Consider the following 21194-nt stretch of genomic DNA (forward strand, 5'->3'; position numbering starts at 1 on the left):
ACAAACGTTTTGTTTTCGGTCCAAGCAGCTCAACAAGGGGCTGGTAAACCAGTGTGAAGCTAGAAGGGGACCACTGCAGGAGGAATCCCTTTACAACACGCCCCATGGCCAATGGGCAGGGCATTACCCAGACACATGGGCCAGGCAACCCCAAAATAACCTGCATCTACTGCCCTGACAAATGCTGCTACTTTTACTGCTGACAGGTTAGCCCAGCTACACAGTTCCACAGTTTTGTTAGGTTTGCTGTGAGCAAGAAATCAGGAAGACTTTGCTGATGCTCGCATACAACATTAAAGATGAGACACTGGCCTTTTTAAACACAAGTGGAATTTATCAGCAAGTTGCAAGGGCCGGATCATCTTGTATCTAAAGGTAAACCATGCACTCATTTAATTGATTTCAATGGTATGTCTGCTCTTCCAACAGATCATTCTGATTCTAGTCCATGTACCGCCTCTGGAACCTTTGACATTGTACTTAGACAAGTCTATTTTTTGCCTGGCTATGAATGTTAATTTAATTATCCAAAACTGCTCTGAGCCCCATCCATTTACATCGTCTCAGAGGGGCACTAAACCGGCCCTAATCCTGTTAATCATAGCATTTATTTTATAATGTGATTAATGATTGCAGTCATGGATAAAAATTGTGATAACAAGGACTCCTGGGATGAAGTGGCCATCTTTCTCTATGTTGATTTTCTTCATGTAAACTGAGCCCTCGCTATTATTAGATATGACTTGGTGAGCTTGGAGGCTGTTTGCAAAGGATTAATGTACACAACAGCTGCAGCTTCAGTTCTGTTGGAAGGGCATTGCTGTCTTTCTTAATTGCGTAGATTTGAGTGTCAGAAGCATGTGTGTGCCCTATCTTATATCTGCGTTCAATAACTGCTCATGACTAGTGTCAAAAAGCTGTGCAAAGACCTCAAAGAGTCAGTTTAAAGGGACAAAAAGTTCTGGTTGTGTCTGATGTGATCCAGTGTCAGGCATGAACTTGATAGCCTGTGGAGGTTAATGAGAAGCTGAAATTAGGCTAAATAAAGTAGTATTTTTAACACTCAGGTCTGTACTATCTGTAACACATATTTGACACAGGCTTAGCTTTGCAAGTTAAATACTATAGCCAAGCAAGGGGTCAGTTAATCCCCCTGAAAGCACAGCACAACATCAACAACTACTATGTTTTGGATTTAACTGTACTGAAATCTTAAATAGACAATGGATAAAATTTCTGTTGGTATGTATTGAATCTAACATATATTCTTTATTCTCAGCAGGATGCAGGACAACACTGAACAGCAGCCGTCCCTGTCACAGATGCTGAGGGAGAGTTACCTGGCCGAGGCCCGAGCCCAACAACGCCACAGCGAAATGAGCCGCTCCGATGCCTCCTCCTCTCGCCTCCAGATCTACAGTTCTCTCAAAGGAAAAGCAGAGGACTCAATGGGCCATACAGACCAGCACTTTCCTGACCTGTCTGCCTTCCTCAGTCAAGAGGAGCTGGACAAGAGTGTCAATCTGGCCCGACAAGCCATTGGACATGAGCCGCGAGACGAGAGGGCAGAGGTCAAAGGTCACTCTGAAATATGCTCGGCCCCAGTTACGTATCCTCCAACCTCCTCTGACTCTTTCACTAACTCTCCTTCAATAAATGTCCCATTCAATCCAACCCAAACCAATGCGATCACGCAGCCCGCGTCTGAATTCAGAGAAACACCACATACAACATATGCACCGGACAGAAAGACGCACAAGCCATCCTCACGGCAGGACAATGTCAGAAACAGTAGGGATTCAGGAGATGCCTACAATGACTTTAACAGGTCATCACGTAGTGTCCCATATGGACTCGAGACCCAGTCAAAGAAAGAGTTTCTCAACAAAGCAGCAGACTTCATAGAGGAGCTCTCCTCTCTGTTCAAGGCAAACAGCTCAAAGAGGGTTCGGCCGAGATCGTGTAAAACTCACAGGGGTAGGAGTCAAAACAAGAGCCAGGCCGATGGGATGGTTCTTCCTATAGCCTGTGACAACAGGGAGCGTAGTGTGTTAGCTCCAGACATCGACAAAGACAGACCTGGACCTGTGGACGATCAAGAACCTGAAGTCCAGGCTGATTCCAGGACTGAGGAGTTTCAGGAGGGTGTTTCTGAGGAGCAACAGTTTGCCACTGTGACTTCTGAGGGGACAGAGGCAGAGAGCACAGCTCTGACAGAAAGCTCATTCCCTGTGGACACAGTGTGTGAACCTCCAAAATTCATCCAAAAACTGAAAAGTCGAGAGGTCTCTGAAGGTAGCAAAGTCCAACTGGACTGCATTGTTCAAGGACAGCCGGTTCCTGAAGTACGGTAAGACAAAACCAGACTGAAATGTACTGTTTGACTTGGACAATGAGTTTTAAGCTTTAAATGTTTTTAGGATGAGGGGTTCTACAATATTTTGTCTGTAAGACTGTTCTTTGCATTTGATTTCATGGGGTAAAATAAAGTGGAAGTCATTTGGAGTAATATGTATTTTCATTCTGATGTGAATGTAAATGCCCATGACTCCATGATGCGTCATTACAGTACTATAACCAGAGGCTCTACCTCTCTCATACTTTTAGAAACATTTAATTTCTTCTTTCTCAGAAAACCGATGCTTCTGAATAACAGAGGTGTCACTGTCTATATGTGGGTGCTTGTTCGCCCTGCTGGACATTGTTGAGCTATTAACATATACTTGTCCAGGAGAATGTAGCTTTGCCATTTTTAGCCTGGACAGGCACAGCGTGTTGTAGTTGTCTCTGATAATAGAAGCGACTGGCTCTTGACGCATGCATCAACAGGCAGCACAGTCAAGAAGATCACTGGTAAGATTGTGTCGGCAGCGTTTTCCCTTATTTAAATTGAGAGCTGAAATGTTTGTACTTAAATATCTATAGCTGTCACCGTGTATATGTGTGTCTTTTCCAAAATTCTAATATAATGTATCTACCGGTAACAGACATGATGAGGCTGGTTTTCTTGGTAATGTGCTGTGTTGATATCTTGTGAAAATGTGATTTGTTTTCCAGCAGTTTGTAGCACATTGACTGAGTAACATAGTGTGTATTCTTGGTCTAAGTTTAGTGCTGTGCGTATGTGATTGGGTCAGCCAGCCAGAGCTCCCCGGCTCCAAAGGGAATCTCCTGTAGTTTTGGAGCTCCAGGGGAAAATAGTCACTGACAGGTGCAGCAAGTGGTGTCTGTCTAACTGCCATCTCTGCTTCAACTCATGCTTTCAATTTAGACCATTACTCATTAGGAATGACTCAGTGGCTCAATGTAGACTCTGTTCATACGGCACATACTGAGAAAATACCGGTAAAACTATACATATGAATTTTGCCTTTACCATAGAACACATAAATGGACTTGGTAATCACATTTTATCATTTGCAGTTAAATGATTTATCTTTAAATTGGCGTAATTTTACTTGGAATTCCATGTATCCCACTACACCAGTGGTGTAACATAACAAAGTAAAAGTAGTAAAGTGCTGTATTTAAGTACAACTTTTAGGTATCTGTACTTTACTTAAGTAAATTATAATTATAAGTAGATACTTTTTACTTCACTACATTTGAGAGCAGGTACCTGTACTACTACTACTACTACTACTCTGCATTTTTGAACTGGACTGAAAAGTATAAGTACTTTTTTATTACTCTTTGTGGCCTGAAAAGTCTAATGGGTTATTTTTAATATATTCATAGTTTGAGCAAACAAAGACATACAAAACAGTTTAGGAAATAGACAATCGATTTAATTGTTTCTGATGAACAAAATTCAGCACAAAATCAATACATTTGAAGCCTTATAAGACCTTAAAATCTGCACAAAATACTTTTACTTTTTACTCTTTAAGCACATTTTTTAAAGGGGTACTTTAATACTGTTATTTAAGTAGATTTTTAAACTTTTACTTTCATTTCAGTATTTGTTAGCTCCGGTATCTGTAGTTTTATTTAAGTAATACAATTAAGCACTTCTTCCACCACAGCACTATACTGCCATGCTAGCTGAGTAAATTAGAAGTTGTGTGAGTAGTGTGTAACTAGGTTGCCTGTTAAACCACCTTTAAATCACCTTTCAGTTCACAGTGATAGATTGAGGCCTACAGTAGATCACTTCAGTGTATCACGTATCTATTATATCTATTTTAGAATGGAGTTTATTTTGGTATAAAAATGTCATTACCTTGTTGTCAGCCACAAAAAGCACAGAAAGCTTTTGTAAATATAATAGTCCTATAGAAAATCAGTATCAATCAATCATACAATATTTGACTATTAAAGTAATATGTCTCTTTACAACATGATGAACTGTCTCTTGAGTGCTGCTGCTACTGCTTCTTGTCTTACAGCGAATGGGAGAGGGCTTGCTCATCAAAACCTTTTCCTCTTGGCCTGCATAACTTAGATGAATGGCATGAAGCCAGACACACTATTAAGTCCAGAGAAAGTCTGCTCATGACATGAGCCATACATCTATAGGAGTGTAGAGATTTGAAGACAACTTTATTGACTCTTTGCAGGTGGTTTTGTGAAGGAAAGGAGCTGGAAAACTGTCCCGACATTCAGATCATTACAAACGGAGAGCATCACTCTCTGATCATCGCGGAGGCGTTTGAAGAAGACACAGGGCGGTACTCCTGCTTTGCCTCAAACTTCTATGGGACAGACTCAACATCAGCAGAAATATATGTTGAAGGTTAAACATTACTATTTTAATGACAATGGAGTTGTATAAATTGTGTTTGGCCTAAATACAATTGCTGACATTTCCTGTGACAGGTGCATCCTCCTCAGATTCAGAAGATCAGCGCCTTGAACGAGCAGCACAGTAAGCTTACTTTAACTGTTTTTCCTATAATATAAAATTATTTAACATAATTTTATATTATAGGTATTACCCAACCTCTCTAACCCTAACTACCATGTAACAACATGTTATCACATCACATATTATGTACTAGATATTTGAAAAGGTCATACAAGGAAAAAATCCCCATTTTCATGAGCCAAATGCAGAAGACTCATTGATTACAAGGAAATGCCACAAATGTGACACAAAGGAGATTTTTAGACAACCTAAATTGCTGTTTCAGTAAGAGCACCCATTAACAGAATAACTCTACAAGACTGGTCACGGAACTGTCACTGGGAAACAACGGCACCCATGCTTAACATGATGTGTTACAACATTCACAGTCTTATAGGTGCTCTCAGATGAGCAGCAGGAAACTAATGTCAATTAACTTGAGTAAGTTTTTGTACTTTTTTTTAGGCAACAATGGAAACAAAAATCACCATCGACTCAATCCGATCAAAGTCTTTCTGCCAAACATGAACCTGTTGAGCCTAATGCAGATTCTCCTGAAGAAGTACAACTAACAGAGGAGCTGACTTTGGCCCCTTCAAACCCCCTCACTACAGATCCATCTGTGTCTGCCCCAGAGCCTCTGTCCTCTGCCCCAGAGCCTCTGTCCTCTGCCCCAGAGCCTCTGTCCTCTGCCCCAGAGCCTCTGTCCTCTGCCCCAGTGCCTCTGTCCTCTGCCCCAGTGCTTCTGTCCTCTGCCCCAGTGCCTCTGTCCTCTCCTCCAGAGGAGATCAATGTGTCTCCCATAACCCTGCCGACTATAGCACCCGTCCAACAACTCTTTAAACCAGTAGAGGCAGAACGCCAAGAAGTGTTAGCACCTGTCCAGCTCCACCTGACTCCTACATCACAGGTTCAGCCTTCAAATTCAGTGGTCTCATCTGTGCTCACTGTCCCAGCTCCACCACCCACACAAGCTACACAAGCTGAGGTAGGGGAGTACCTTATAGTAAACATTCAAATTAGATGTGTTTCTTACAATAGAATAGAAATAGTAATACATACTCATCCTTGTCTTTTGGCCACTGCCCCAAGTCTGTGCAGATATGAGTGTTGTTTAAATGGGTGAATGATTTGGGTGCTCCTCTGGGAATTGGACATTTTCAGAAAAAAAATATGACATAAGTCTTTGTTTTTTGTCTCTTCAGATTCAAATCTTCAACCATAGCGTAAAGCAGGATTTGAATGGACAACAAATTATGGCAGCTCCAGTATTCACAAAGGTATGTAATACACATGGACATATTCTCATGAAGAGACATACAAAATACCACTTTCATATACTTGTTGTTCTGAAAAGTCAAAACTTCCATTGCTATTTTTCTAATTTAGTATGTAACAAAGTATTTTCTATTCACAGCTGGGAATTCTGTGGCAATTCCCATTAAACAAATGCTTTACTGTTTGTGTCTGATGCACCTGTCTAATTATGTATCTTACTCCTTGTGCTGTCAGAGACTACAGGACCTGGATGCCTCAGAGGGCCAGCTGGTGGTGCTAGAGTGCCGTGTTAAAGGCACCCCCTCCCCCAGAGTAGAGTGGTACCAGGACAGCAAACTCATCCAGGACTCTCCGGAATTCAGAATTCTGCAGAAAAGTAAGCAATCTGTACTAACTTGCACCCAAAATGATTGCCAGATAACAACATTACAGTGTATTGATATTTAAAAGTTTATTTTTCTTTTTCCAGAGCCTAGATCTCCAACTGAATCAGGTAATTGTCTCTTTGCACCTGTCACAAAGCTATTTATAACACATAGTATGTATAAAATCAGCAACTGTCAGCCAGCTAGCCTGTGCTGTGTACATATTAGACACTGTAGTGTTTACAGTCTCTGGCTGAGAGCTCCACTCTTGTGCACAAGTCCATGCTTCTGCTCTGCTCCTCATCTCTGCACCTTATAAGGCAGTCTCCCATCCACAAAACAGTACACTAAACCATTTCAATCTGCCATAGCATGACATGATAGACATAGGCTGATTTAGTTTTTCTATGACATAATTGTCAAGTGACTATTTTATTTTTGGATTTGCCTTTATCGCTAGAGGACATATGTACTTTGGTGATTGCTGAAGTGTTTCCCGAGGATTCAGGGACATTCAAATGCACCGCAAGCAACAACTATGGGTCTGTGTCTAGCACAGCTGAACTCAAGATCAAAGGTAAGTCTGCACAACAGGGTCATTTTGAATAGGTAAACAAAGGGTGAAAGTGTGGAAAATACTGGAATATAGGCAAAATGCTAAAACAATAAAGCGCTGATTAACAATAGCTTTTCTGACAGAGGCTATATTTACAAGCACACCAAAAATCTGGTCATTATCTGATTTCTGGAGTTCAGATCAGATTATTAAAATGTCTTAAACAGTTACATCTGATGTGAGTAGTTTGATTTCTTTCTGATTGTTCACAGATGTGCAGGTTTTGACTTGGGAAATTATGCAAAAGAGGGCAAATTAGCATGACAAAGACAAAAAAATAAGAGAGAAAATCTTAAAGATTGAAAGTCATTGTACTGTTTTCCAAATACAGCAGTTACACTAATTAACTGACATTTGATGATCAGATTAAAAGTCAGATCTTTCAGTTTGGGGTTATCTGATTATTCTTGTTATCTGATTTGCACTGGTCATGTGAATGTACCAAATCCTGCAGATAGCTGTCTTAATTATTGCATAGAAATGAGTAAAATATAATCTCATAATCCTCATACATATTGTCATCTTCAGGAAATGCCAACCACACAAATCACATGAGGTCCTCCAGTATTTTGAGTGTGGAGCCCAGTCAGACACAACCTGCGCCAGTGGATCTCACCCTTTCAAAGCCACAGTCGGAGCTTACGGTGACTGGCAGCATCAAGGCTCATTCGAGCACCATTCGCCTGGACCCACTCATCTCCACCTCTGTGCGCTTGGACCCTTTAAACACCAGCACTCTTAGACTTGATCCACAAACCTCTAGCATGCTACGGCCAGACCCTCTTCGCAACAGCCTGCCAACGCTAGAACCATCTAATGTGAATAACAGTAACTACTTCAACTCAAAAAGTAGCAGCACACCAAATTTGGATCCATTAAATGTTAACCGAAATGTGCCAGTTTCAAGTATTCCTCAGTCAGAAACACACAACATTTCACAAGGATTGTTTCTCAAACCAATTTTATCTCAACCAATTGTAAAGGAAAAGGAAAATTTGCCCACATATCTGGACTTGACTACAGCAACAAACAACAAGGTGTCTTCTAACCATCAGAATGAAACACCAGTGATTGTGTCTCTTCCCGACCCTCCTCCAAACTCCTGTCTAAAAACAGGAACACTAAAGAAGTCCAGACACCAGCGAAGCAGGTCCAGGCGAGTGCACTTTAAGCTGCCAGAGGACGAGGAGCACAGTGAACCGGCCAGTCAGTCCGAATCAGAAGACAATGCACATCTGAACAAAGAGCCACCTCCAGTGCTCGCCAAACCAAAACTGTGAGTAAAATAACTAAATGCATTTTAGCTCTAAGTTACCTCTGTTTTAGATTTTTTTTTTTTTTTTTTCCTGTCAGTGTTCTAGTAATTCTTTCCAGTTTTAAGTTTAAACTCACCCAAAAATTCCCTGCCAGAGGTGGGTAGAGTAAGTGCAGTAGGTATTTGGAGATACTTCTAAGTAAGAATAATTGTCTGAACATAGTATCTGATTTATGTTAAATTAAGTTAATAATAGGAAGAACAAAATGATTAAATAATGAACAACATCTGGTATTCAAAAGACCACATAAATGAAAAAAAAAAAATAGAAAACTAATATCTGATGAGGAACAAGAAAGCAAGAAACACAAATGTTCAAATCATGTAGACTTTCAGGGGGAAGAGTAGCCTAAATATTTACTGAACTGAGAGTATTGTTACACTGTAAAATAATATTACTTAGTAGTAGCTAAAATGTATTGAAAAGGTAAATGTTACTAATAAGTGAGTACAACACACCTCATGTCTCAGCCTCAAAGGATCAACTCAAAACCCAAACTTGAACTATTCAGTGTGTCCTGAAAAGGGCACAAGAGATAATAGAACCAATATGGGAAAGATAAGACCAAAAGGATATTCATCTGATCCAGTGTAAATCAAATCTACAGTGCTACATTAGGAAGCACAGAGAAGGGAGTGGGAGGTCCAAGATTCAAAGGCTCCAGTTGAGCTCAGATGTGTTATAGTCATGGATGCGAGCACGCTGCAAAAGTGGATTAGTCGACTCCCCAAAACAAAGGATGGAGTATTTTATCTGTGAGTGTTATTTAATATTTATTATCATTTCTAGATCGGGTTAAAACATTTTTCTTTTTTGGTTCCTTCTTTTACAAACTGAAACATTTAGTATATAAGACATTTCTGGAGATTTTTTATAGGTCATTTGTAGACTTACTGAGAATAAGTATCTTGTAAATATGCTGTGATAGCTGTCGAGTTAAATATTGTTTAAAAGTTAAAATACATCTTACACATAACCTAAACCTTATGAATCTGCGTCATAAATGGACCAGTGCTTAGAACAGAAGAACTATGTTATTCAACCATTTTATTTGAAACAGCTTGACAGGTTTGTAATAAATCAGTCTGTGCTGGCCAGGCGTACGGATCAGTGGTCTTTTTGTGTTGACATAACTGATGCCTAGTGCTGGACTTGGTTTGTTTGTATGCTTCATATCACTGGTCCTTAAAAGGGCAGGATACTCAGCATGTTCTTTTGGCTGTGTTTTACAAGGAGCCTCCCTCACATCTTCAGTGTCTTTTTATGGTGAATCATTTTTAATCCGGTGTTTGACTGGCAGGGACCCGGCACAGCTCCAGCTCCTGCACAACCAGGTTCTTCTCGAGCAGCAGCAAGACAGCGACCCCCCAGCCCAAACAGAGACCTCCGCACAGCCCCACCAACCTGTACAAGTCCAAATACAGTCGGACGTCCAAGCCCAAGAGAATCCAATATGGTCGCCCAGACTGCAGCGTGAACCCCATCCACCTCCTTTCCACCCCTACGTCAGCACTGTGATACCCCCACCTCAAACGCAGCCCCCCGCACCTCCTTTTATAACTACCACTATCACCTCCACAGCCTATGTCAACACTGCACCAGCTCCACGCCAGCCCCCTGTGTCTGCACCTCTGCTCACGTCTACAATGACTGCCCCAACCGTCAACACCACTTTCTCAGCTCCTGTTATCACTTCACCTCTTCTTCCGTCATTCTCATCTGCGCCTCCCATCCCTCAGTTCAAATCCCCTGCTCAAGTAATGACGTCTCCTCCACCTGCTCCACAGCTAAGCACCCTACCTCCATCTCTTAGTGCAGCACCCGTTACTCAAATGAACACCATCCATGCTTCTCACCTCAACCTATCTCCAGCTGCTTTAGGTAGAACTGCGCCTGTACCTCAGTTTTTCACCCCTCCCGCTCCTAAACTTAGCACTGTCCAAACTGATTCTACAATAAGTTTGCAGCAAGTCACATCTCCCGCTACTTTTTTGAGAAGCACTCATGCCTCTCTAATGAATCTCAGTGCTACTTCACAGACTTTTAACTACGCCAGGCCTAAAGAGTTTATTACAGCGCAAAGTTTTTCACCAGTTAGAAGTCCATCCCCAACCGAGTCCCCTGTCCCATTGCTTCAGGAGTTGGCTGCTGAGTTCAGTTCTTCAGCCACTAGCTCTCCAACTATCCCTCCTTTCTCTCCTCCTCCAAGAATTTTCCCAACAAGAGTGCTGCAGTCTCCCACCAGTCCACCCTCACTGGTGTCTTCTCCTACCCTGGGCTCAATGCTCCTGAACACTGTTTTCGGACTGAGGGCACAGTCGCCACCACAAGCAGCCTCTCCAACATCAAGCAGCTCCACTCCTAGTCCCATTCAAAACCCAGTGGCCTTCCTTAGCTCTGTCCTGCCTTCACTGAGCCCGCTAAAAGCCACTAATGAAATGGGCCTTCCAAAACGCGCTCCAATTGGGTAAACCTCTTCTCTACATCCATAATAATCATATTATTGCAATGGCTTGTTCTTATACAGTGTTTGTCTGTGTAGGCCAATCAAAAAGACAGCTAAAGCCCGTGTTCCGTCACTTGAAGAAATTCGTGAAAGCAAAGAGTGCCTACTCATGGATATTGAGAAAAAGCTTAGACTTAAAGATGATACTCCACAATACCAGCATCAACAGGTGAGTAGCTTCTGGGCTAAAACATCAATATAAAACTATAAAAGAACCAAATATGGTTGATAGTCTTCACAGCAACTAGATTTGTTTATTAAGATTTTATAGGCATAGAACAAGTGCACAGTAAGTAACAAATTGATTTGTTTATTCATTTATTTATTTATTAGGTTCCACATTAGCTGTATCTGAAGGCCAGCTAGCCTCCATGGGGTCCTTCTGCATTTTATGTTGTAGGCAACATTTGTGAAAATAAAATGACTAGTCTACAATACATATTCAATTTACAATTACATTTCTATATTGTATTTCTACATAAAAGTACCTATTTTGAGCATGACATTTAGGCTGCAGGTGGCCCAAGAGTCTGTCCTGTTTTGTCTAATTAAGCATGATCTTTCAATTATGGCAAATTCAGCAAGTTTGACATTTTAAATGATCGCTGCAACAATCATGTTTATGTGTTTGTATGTATCGCATTTGCTGTTACATGTTTATATAGCTAGCTACCAACATTCACTTTGAATTAACAAAGACAATTTTGAATCATTATCAGTAATAATGCTTCAATCCTGACACTGACATAAGTTGCTCATGATCTTCACTTGTGTCCATGTGCAGTAACCTGAGCATGTTTTTACTTGATAACTCCACCAACATTTGTCTGTCTGTGCACTTTTGTGAGTCTGGTTGTGTTCATCATCCATCCCTATCCTCTCATAGAAGCCGAGTTTTGAGGGGAAAACAGCGAGCAGACCCCTTGGACCAATCAATGCTGCCACTGTCATTAACTATGAAGAGGTACCAGGCCTGTCCCGTCCCAAGCACTGCTTTTGCTCGAGGCTGAATGGGTTACAATTTTACAGGCCAAAGCAAGAAACCAGGATCTCTCGCATTACTCTCTTTACCACAATTATCCACTGTCTAATCAAGCATTTCAGCTTCTGTTAACTAATATGTAACTTGCACGAAATATGGGTTCATTATTAGGATTCAAGAAAACATGTTAATATCTTTCACTCCATCATATCTTTGAATTAATCTGAGCCACACATGCTTGCAGCCCCTCGTATTGTGTTATAATGTTCTCCTTTCTTAATACACCCCTTGTTCATTCTTTCATCTATCCTGTTCATAAAGAGAGAAACACAAGTTCACCTAATTTTTTATTTTATCTGTTCTCTGTTTTACCCTCACTGTTACAATGCAGAGGATAGTGCACGTTTTTGCCATGTACTAGGATATCTAGGAGATTTTGATCTCTTGATACTCTATTGTAATGTTGAATTTTTTTTTCAGAGATTTGTAGTTTCTGACAAATTTGCAACTGAACTGCTACTAATCAAACTTTAATACTGTTCTACTAAATCTTTTCAGTTGCAAAGTGGTAAAATGGGGCATGTTGTAAGATGGCCACACTCTGTATGAATTCTTTGCATGAAATCACTGTCACTGTCAATGCACTATTTATAGTGAAAGTTTTAATACATTGTTATATCATTTTCCAGGAATACAAAATATCAAATTTTGAGCAGAGATTAATGAGTGAGATTGAGTTTCGTTTGGAGCGGACCCCGGTGGAGGAGTCGGATGATGAAGTGCAGCACGAGGACGTCCCGACAGGAAAGTGCATCGCCCCCATTTTTGACAAAAAACTCAAAAACTTCAGAGCCATGGAGGGGGTGCCTGTTACCTTCTCTTGTAAACTAGTGGGGGTCCCTGTCCCAAAGGTGAGGGAATAGTGTTTAGCATTCACTCAATACAGTGTTTCTTCCTCTTAAACCCAATTTTAATTCATTTTACTTATCAACTCCTGTGGTTAGGTTTACTGGTTTAAAGATGGCAAACAGATTCTAAGGAAAAACACCCACTACAGGAAGATAAGGGAGGGAGATGGGACATGTGCTCTACACATCGAGTCTGTGACAAGCGATGATGATGGAAACTACACTGTTATGGCAGCAAATCCACAGGTATACATCTAATAACTGTGTCAATACATCAAAACAGATTTGAAAGAAATGTATATATCAACTATTTGGTGTGTAGGGTCGGATCAGCTGCTCAGGTCATTTGATTGTCCAAACTGGATCAGCTCGCAACAGACAGACTCCAATTAGTGCACAGAGGTAAAATGAATGCTGCAGACCACTATCATTTCAGTTGATTGTAGAGATTGTATATCAATGTAATAATAACATTGTGAATACTGTTTTGGAGATGTGCACAATATAAATATAACTAAGGTATATCCTCAATATTAATAAAAAAAAATAAGGACTGACAATGTATCTCTGTGTAGGGTTCGTTCTCGTATTCAGGAGGTGGAGACGGAACAAACTCAGGAGCGCTTCTTTCGGCCTCACTTCTTACAGGCTCCAGGCGATATGATGGCTCATGAGGGCAAGCTCTGCAGACTGGACTGTAAAGTAAGCAAATATAATGCAAGGGCTGGGCAATATGGTGATAAAAATCGAATTGTGATCTCATTCTTGTGATCATTAAGGTTGTTAAACGTATCGAAAGTCAGATACTAATCAATACTAAAACGAATATAGATACTCAATTGAGCAAGTATCGGTTCTAAAAAATAAAAATCACATGAAAAAACAGGACAAATTTAAACTTTCCTGAATGAACTTTTTCAGAATGATCTTGAGCTTTATCAAATCTACAATCACACCTCCTATTGGTCAGCAATGGTCTGAGTGAGAGGATTTAACCAATGAAGTGTGAACTTGTGAGGAAACAGTTGACTTTAGTTACCTTTTCAAGGTAGTGTCATTGAGTACACATTAATCGTGAAGAAAAATCATGATCTGGCTCTAAGAAAAAAATTATATAATTTTTTGGTATATCCCCCACCTATAATCTGAATATAAGTGAGATGTTTTCAGGTTTACCAGTGTTGCTTTCTGTGCCATAGGTGAGTGGTCTACCTAACCCTGAGCTTATGTGGTTGGTGAATGGAAGGCCCATTTACCCAGATCTGTACCATAAGATGCTCGTGCGAGAAAACGGCGTGCACTCACTGGTAATTGACCCTTTGACACAAAAAGATGCTGGGACGTACACCTGCATTGCCAGCAACAAAGCCGGACAAAGCTCCTTCAATCTGGAGCTAAGTGTAGTGGGTAAGAAATTCAGTATTTTATCTATAGCACTGATTCCAATATTTAGATGTGCATGCTGGTTGTGAGAGCAGTTTGCAGACTTCTATGCTGTGGGTTTGAGTTTGATTTCCAATTATTTACAAAGCATTTTTAAAAGATATATCTGTCTATGTGGAGATGTTATTGTTTAGTCTGCATTAAGCATATATATTTCTTGCATCTATTCAGTTCTCAACTTTTTTTATTGCTCAAAAATATCTTAAAATTATGCAGTCTTATTGTGTCTTCAAAGAGCAGACCTATAACTTGGCCTGGTAGTGCAATCTGCTTGTTTTGATGAATTCAACACTATACTGTGGAACATTCTAGGCCTAGAGAAAGCAATAACCTGCAATAACAGAACACAAAAAAATATTTTGAATAAAATACTGTTCATGTTTGTGGGCCAAAACGTGTGTGTTTAGAAAAAGAAATGAAGCATCCTCCTCAGTTTGTTGAGAAGCTACAGAACATGGGGATCCCCGAAGGAACACCGGTCCGACTCGAGTGTCGCGTAGTTGGAATGCCTTCTCCTGTCATTTTCTGGAAGAAAGACAACGAAACCATTCCCAGAACTAGAGACAGGATAAGGTAATATACTAAAAGTTTTTTTCTTTTTTTTACTTTGTGAGACCAAAAGACATACAACAAATAAATGAAACAGTTGAATTTCTTGTTACAGTATGCACCAGGATGTGACAGGGTACGTGTGTCTCCTTATTCAGCCCACAACTAAAGAGGATGCTGGCTGGTACACTGTGTCAGCAAAGAATGAGGCTGGGATTGTGTCTTGCACCTGTCGGCTCGATATCTATGGTATTGGATCTCAAATACCATTTTATCAGATGTAAAATGTGCGATGCCGCTGAGGGGAAAAACACTACAACATTTCAGATCACAGTTTTAATTGGACAGTCCAAAAACCATAGGTTTTCTGAAATGTTGTGTTTTTAAGGTTTGCTGGGCTTCTTCCCTTACTGTAAGTAAACGCCTCATGTGTGTTCCCCCTCAGCTCAGTGGCATCAGAGTGTCCCGGCTCCCATGAAGAAGACACAGCGAACAGGAAGTCGGTACGCTGCGTTAACAGGACAGGGACTGGACATAAAATCAGCTTTCTGTGCGCCTGACACCAGTCCCTACCTGTTTGCCAGCTCCCCTCCGGAAGCCACCCTGGAGAGCGACGAGCTGTGAGAGAAAAAACTGTCACTAAACAAACCAAAAACTGCCAGTAACTTCACTTCTTTCTTCTCTCTGTTCGGACACTTAACCCCTCAGCCTAATACAAACTTCTTCCAACTCTGTGGTAGATTTGCACTTTTCCGCTTCATATAAAAAGGTGGTTAAACAGCACTTTTGTTCTATAATTTTACTACCTAATTTTGCTTTCTGTAATCACCCAGTACTAACCCACATCACTGACATAAACACTGATAGCCTTGACGTAACATCTTTTAAGTTTTCTACAGCCACTAAAAAATTTCTTTGATTTCTCTGTAAGTTTTGGCCTTTTTGATTACAAAATATTATTGCACATTATTGTGACCTCAACAATATGAACCAGAGCTAGGGTTGTCACTCACAATACTAAAAATTTCTAAATCTATTTTAATATAAAAGACAAGGCTTGATACTCAATAACAATTTTTACGTAATTTTCATGTTTCAATTATCATCTTATAATACTTCTGATATAGATCAAGACTATATAAACTATTCATGAAAGGACAAAATCTGCCCTATTTAAGTGTTGTTTTTTTAAAGTATTGATATTAGTTTTTGTATCAACTAGTATTGTTTTTAGGTATTGATTTTTGGACAATACCACTAAAGACTAAATATAAAGAGAATATACAAGACATCATTATTGCTCAAGAGATGAAAATGATTGCAACTCATTGTGCTTGATGCTAGACTCAACTCAATAATCCCAGGTTAGTCACCATTCCACTTTAACTCACATGTACAGAAACACAACAAGTGACAGATTTAAAAGTCTTAGCTCATGAGCCATCAGAGGAAGCTTTTATTTTAATTATGTTGCAATTTTGTATATTATATTAAATTTAGATTAATGTAGTCTAAGTTTGTGTTTGTAATAATAATTAATCTATAACAATGATGGAAATGTCTAAATAAAAATATAAATTATAGTTTAATGTTTATAGAAAGCTTACGTTTACAAGATATATCAATTTCAATGAAGGAGATCACATTTTTGTATGCATGGCAAACTGCTGATAAACAAAATATTTCATGGCTTACTGTTTGTTTCTATTAAATTCACATCTGAAGAATTTCCCCTGAACTAGATTTAGTTTGGGATTTATTAGTCAGTTTTTGACTAAAATATTTATATTTTCCAGAGGTTTTCTTTTAGGCTTTGAATAAGTCCTTGAGCAGTGTGGATGTAGTTTGAAAGCACATATGTAAAGTTGCACATGTAAAATAGATGCTGTTCTCATAATAAAGTTTTATTTATTAAAATGTTTAAAGAGATACTATTTTCAGTTGGAGCAGCAAGAAGTTGACCTGCAGGTATCATAAACTCATATTAGCTTAAACTGATGCCAAATTCAAAACAAACAGAAAGTCTCAGAAGCCACTTAGCCTTCCTAATCAGTCCAATTAAAAGAGAGAGGGGAGAGAGAGAGCAAGAGAGAGAGAGTGAGAGAGAGCAAGAGAGAGAGAGAGAGAGAGAGAGAGAGAGAGAGAGAGCTGAAATAGGCAGAAAGTTCCATTCACCTACTGTGTCCTAATTATAGTGTGAGACTCATTTGACCAGCTGCCACTTAACCTAGTGCACAGAACAACAAATGCACAACTAGAGCTAAGAAAGAGAAGGTCAAGGCTAAAGGCTAATTTGGCAAGATCTAGTACCCAAACCTTAATTAAATGTGGCAAAGGAATGCAAGTGCAGCTTCTGAACCCCTACAATAACACCAATATGGTAAAAAATTGCATTTGAGCCATTGCATTAAATATTCATTATGAAGATTATTATTTTAGTTTAAGTCTATAATGCAACTTTGACACATCAAAGTGCATATATTGGATTAATATAAAACTGATGTTCCCTTAAATATCCTTAATATCTTAATCAGATTTAATAAGTCAAATGAAAGAGAGAAAAGTTGATACACTTTCTCTTTATCCCAAACATACGCTTTGAGCTCTAATCTGCATCTCTCCATAAGGGATGGCATAAGTGGATTTAACAGGACTATAGCTGTGTCTGGGCAGACGGGTCTGCTGCTGTGACATATGGCTTTTGACAGAGGGTATGGCACCCAAACAAACCAATCACGTTAAACATGTACAAAAACATAGAGAAAGACACGTATGGGCTGGGCCGTGTCTGCTACAAGGCCTGCAGACACGACAAGCAGCAGCTGGCCAACTACATCTATCTGTAATCAATGAACCAACTGGAAGATGGGATTATATGCCTAATTGCACAGCAAACCAGTCCATCCCAAAATGACCAGACAGCATCAGCTTGTGTCCATGACCCACTACCAGAGTGGGGCATTATTCTCTGACATTAAACATTCATAACCTGCTCTACAGCCAAGCTTGGAGTTTGTCAATACAAAATGACAGGAGCTACACACCCTCAAGACAAAGAAGAAAATGATAATAGGATATACATTTATTGATCATGTAGCGGAACAAAAAATGTTTGCAAATAAATAGAAATTCAGTGATATGGATCAGACAGTTTTTTGTGTGTGTTATTGAATTCATTTTTCAACACAAATGTCAAATTTAATGCACCTGTATATGCATATGTATTTCAATTTTTTTTTGGTAAATAAGACAAAGACACAAGAGACCAGTGTATTATTAAAGAAACAGATAAGCACGCCCAGCTCAAAAAGCACCTCCAACAATTATTTAAAAGTTTTAGGTTACATCTGAGGCCACATTTTGACATTTGTTTTGTTGTGAGTTTAATCTGGATGAGGGTTTTTTATTACTTTTATTCTGGGTGTAGTTTTCTTTAAACAAATCAAACTGGCAAGTAAAATGCTAATTGATTATTAATATTTAAATCTTACATTAACTGCTTGCATTATGCAGTGTAATCCTATTTCTGAAATTATTTTTGTATTATTATTGTATTATGCATTTATATATGATGTATCAACACAGTAATAGAATCTTATGCTGTTATCATAAGAAGTATTTATTTTGTATTTATTGTGATTATTAAAGTAGAAATATATGTATACAAAATAGGAAGAGAATAGGTGTCAGATGAAACATCTCCTGAATCATAGAATCGGTTGTCAGCAGATGGAAAGAACAGACAGACAAACTACTCTGTCCCTCTCATTTCTCTCGGACCACTTCACAAATCAATTATTCATTTAATGTGTGAAGCCATAGAGATTATTAATGCACACCAAAAAGATGTACACAGATATTTCATTAAATGTAAGGCCTCTTACAAATATATATTTTATCTATCAACTCACTGTGCATCAACTGTCAGTTGAATTGAAGTCTAATCTGGACACCATCTTGATCCATATTGTAGTTTTATAATCCCCTGAAGTGCAGTGAAAAATCCCTCAGGTTACAGACCGCACTTACACTTCTGTAGCCTCAGGCTAATCTCAGATTATGGTTATTATCACGATAAGAACTTTTAGCTGCAGTGAAAGCACATGTAGGATATTATGTAATTGTTCTAATCTTTGTTTCATAAATATGTTTTAACAATAATTAAAATCTAGTATTTTATTTTCCAACATAATATATAATAACCAAATGAATACATGAGGATTGCATCTGGATTAAATCATATTCTTCTTTTATCATAAAAATTATAGAGAAAAGGTGAATAAATGCAATTTTTTGTAATTTTAAATGTTAAAGAAAGCCAAAGTATATTTACAACAAACACAACTATGATACATCTAGCAACATTTACTGGTTAATACAAAATTTAGTTGAATTTTTTTAGGTCAACAAACTGTCTATAAAACAAGTCAAAGCATATTTGTTTTGCCCAGCCCGCAGCATCATCAGCTGTGGAGCTGTGGACCAGATGGTATCTGGTGTTGCTCGAGTCACATGGCTCTGAGTGAAGCTCAGAGTTAATTGGAATTTCATTAAGGTTGTGTTTGTGAGTGACGGTGCTAAAGTGGGAGGATGTTTATGAGTCGATAAGAGGCTGGTTCTGAGGGGGACCCCACCTGCTGCCACCTGTTCGTCTATTGCCCTCTATAAAAGAGCCTCACCCTCTGAGCCAACCACACAGCTCCTCTCACAGCTCCTCACACAGGCTGCTACTGGACTGGCTCCACGGTTCAGACTTGGAGCTTCATTTGGATTTACAACTGTTGGAGTTTGTACTGCAACAGTCCGTAAGACACTTAAACAAGAAGACTCTGTACATTGCTTTTGGACTTATAATTTTTCTCTTTAAATATGAAGTCTCGCCGTTCCAGCTGCACTGACTCTGGATCTGAAAGCTCTGAGCCCGACTCCAAAAGTCCACAGAAGTTTGAGATAGCCACCAGGAGGCGGATGGCTGCCAACGCCAGAGAGAGGAAGAGGATGGAGGGTCTGAACACTGCGTTTGACCGTCTCCGTAAAGTGGTGCCACAGTGGGGTCAGGACAAGAAACTGTCCAAATATGAGACGCTGCAGATGGCTCTGAGCTACATCATGGCTCTGAACCGGATCCTGACAGACGCTCATAGGCACAGTGATCCTCACAGTGCTCCTCACAGCATTTCTCACAGCCAGTGGATGGACTCATTTGACTGCGTGCAGCCAGAGAACTACTGTCTCATGGGCTATGACACGGTCCCAGGACAGGACTATATCCACTCCTCATTCTACCACCTGGATGGGCATCAGATGCATGCTTAAACAAGCCCTGCTTTTAGGCACTAAACAGTCATGTTGTTGGATGTTAGTGACAATGTGAAGATTTTTCTCCACTTTAGGAGAAAGTAAATACATTTGTATTGCTTTAATTATTTTTAATTGTATTTATTTATTATTATGACAATGTAAAGCTTCAATTTTAGAGTGAAGTGTATTTATTTCATTATAGCTTACTAGGACAAGAAGCACTATTGAACAAGTATTGTTCAATATAGCTATACATTTGTATCAGTTATTCTGATATGGCCCTAAAATTGTGTGCAATTTCAATTTGACTGTAAAAAGTATGCTGTATACTATTCTTGTTTTTTATGTTATGTTTGTAGAGTTGAAAAATTGAACTGTTACTTCAATACAGACTTCTATTTTTATTACTCTAGTTTGTATTTAAAAATAAACTATTTTCTATGAATTGTGTAATGTCTTATAATTTTTTTGAGATTAGAAATACAATTACAATTTAATATTTCAAACATAATATTATACAATACAATATAATATATAATATAGATAATTATTGTGATGTGCTAATTTAAGGACTTCAGGTCTGCTTTACAGCTAAGAAATAAATCACCTTTTTGGTTGAAGCTCCTGTGTGCGGAGATAACACAAAGTTGCGTCAGTATACATTATATAAATTTATTACAAAAATAAAAATAAAATGTACTACTCTAATGTTGCAGCATTGATGCAGTGTAAGACAAGCTGAACTCTTTCTGCCATTGCTAGAGCCAGAGCTACAGATTTAAATAGCCCTGCAACCACTATTGAAAAGTGATTGTGACAGATTTAAAGAAGTTTGAGTTGTGGCACAAGCCACAACAGATTAAGAAAGCCTGTGTGCCAGATCCTGCCACGGCTTCAGCAAGGGACCCGAAATTAAACTCTATTGTGAGGTAATAGCTGTGCGTAATTTCTCTGTTTGCAGCCAGTGGAGCATAGACAGGCCTAATAAGACTCAAATGCTACATGTAACAAGATTACACTTCTATTGAGTGAATGTAGTGAATGTATTGTATGTTCCAAATGCTCTTTTTTTAAAATGATGGTC

The 21194-nt window shown here is 39.2% G+C and overlaps 2 protein-coding genes across 4 annotated transcripts; both read left to right on the forward strand.

The window, feature by feature from the left end:
* Positions 1-196: 196 nt before the first annotated feature.
* On the forward strand, positions 197-16734 carry mypn (myopalladin). 3 transcript variants are annotated; one of them, XM_055227051.1, is made up of 21 exons: positions 197-375; positions 1280-2350; positions 4560-4735; positions 4819-4867; positions 5312-5834; positions 6052-6126; positions 6359-6500; positions 6594-6617; positions 6950-7066; positions 7634-8381; positions 9722-10888; positions 10964-11096; positions 11814-11891; positions 12599-12820; positions 12914-13063; positions 13140-13219; positions 13393-13519; positions 14017-14224; positions 14668-14833; positions 14925-15058; positions 15255-16734. In XM_055227051.1, exons 2-21 carry the CDS (start codon positions 1284-1286, stop codon positions 15431-15433), a joined length of 5565 nt encoding a protein of 1854 aa, XP_055083026.1. In that variant the 5' UTR covers positions 197-375; positions 1280-1283; the 3' UTR covers positions 15434-16734. The 3 variants fall into 3 exon arrangements, with proteins under 3 accessions (XP_055083026.1, XP_055083025.1, XP_055083027.1); XM_055227050.1 differs by having other exon boundaries at positions 1283-2350; XM_055227052.1 differs by lacking the exon at positions 11814-11891 and having other exon boundaries at positions 1283-2350.
* Positions 16734-20170, forward strand: atoh7 (atonal bHLH transcription factor 7). The gene has a single exon (XM_055227069.1). It carries the CDS (start codon positions 19679-19681, stop codon positions 20123-20125), a length of 447 nt encoding a protein of 148 aa, XP_055083044.1. The 5' UTR covers positions 16734-19678; the 3' UTR covers positions 20126-20170.
* The last annotated feature ends 1024 nt before the right edge of the window (positions 20171-21194 follow it).

This window comes from Periophthalmus magnuspinnatus, chromosome 15 (genome assembly GCF_009829125.3).
Source record: "Periophthalmus magnuspinnatus isolate fPerMag1 chromosome 15, fPerMag1.2.pri, whole genome shotgun sequence".
Classification (NCBI taxonomy): Eukaryota; Metazoa; Chordata; class Actinopteri; order Gobiiformes; family Gobiidae; genus Periophthalmus; species Periophthalmus magnuspinnatus.

What these genes read in the sequence shown, in the direction of transcription:
- atoh7 (XM_055227069.1), top strand. Translation starts at nt 19,679, where the DNA reads ATGAAGTCTCGCCGTTCCAGCTGCACTGACTCTGGATCTGAAAGCTCT.
- mypn (XM_055227051.1), top strand. Translation starts at nt 1,284, where the DNA reads ATGCAGGACAACACTGAACAGCAGCCGTCCCTGTCACAGATGCTGAGG. An exon ending in CAGCTCCAGTATTCACAAAG is followed by an intron (nt 6,127 to 6,358) that starts GTATGTAATACA and finishes TTGTGCTGTCAG; the next exon opens with AGACTACAGGACCTGGATGC. An exon ending in TGGGGGTCCCTGTCCCAAAG is followed by an intron (nt 12,821 to 12,913) that starts GTGAGGGAATAG and finishes TCCTGTGGTTAG; the next exon opens with GTTTACTGGTTTAAAGATGG.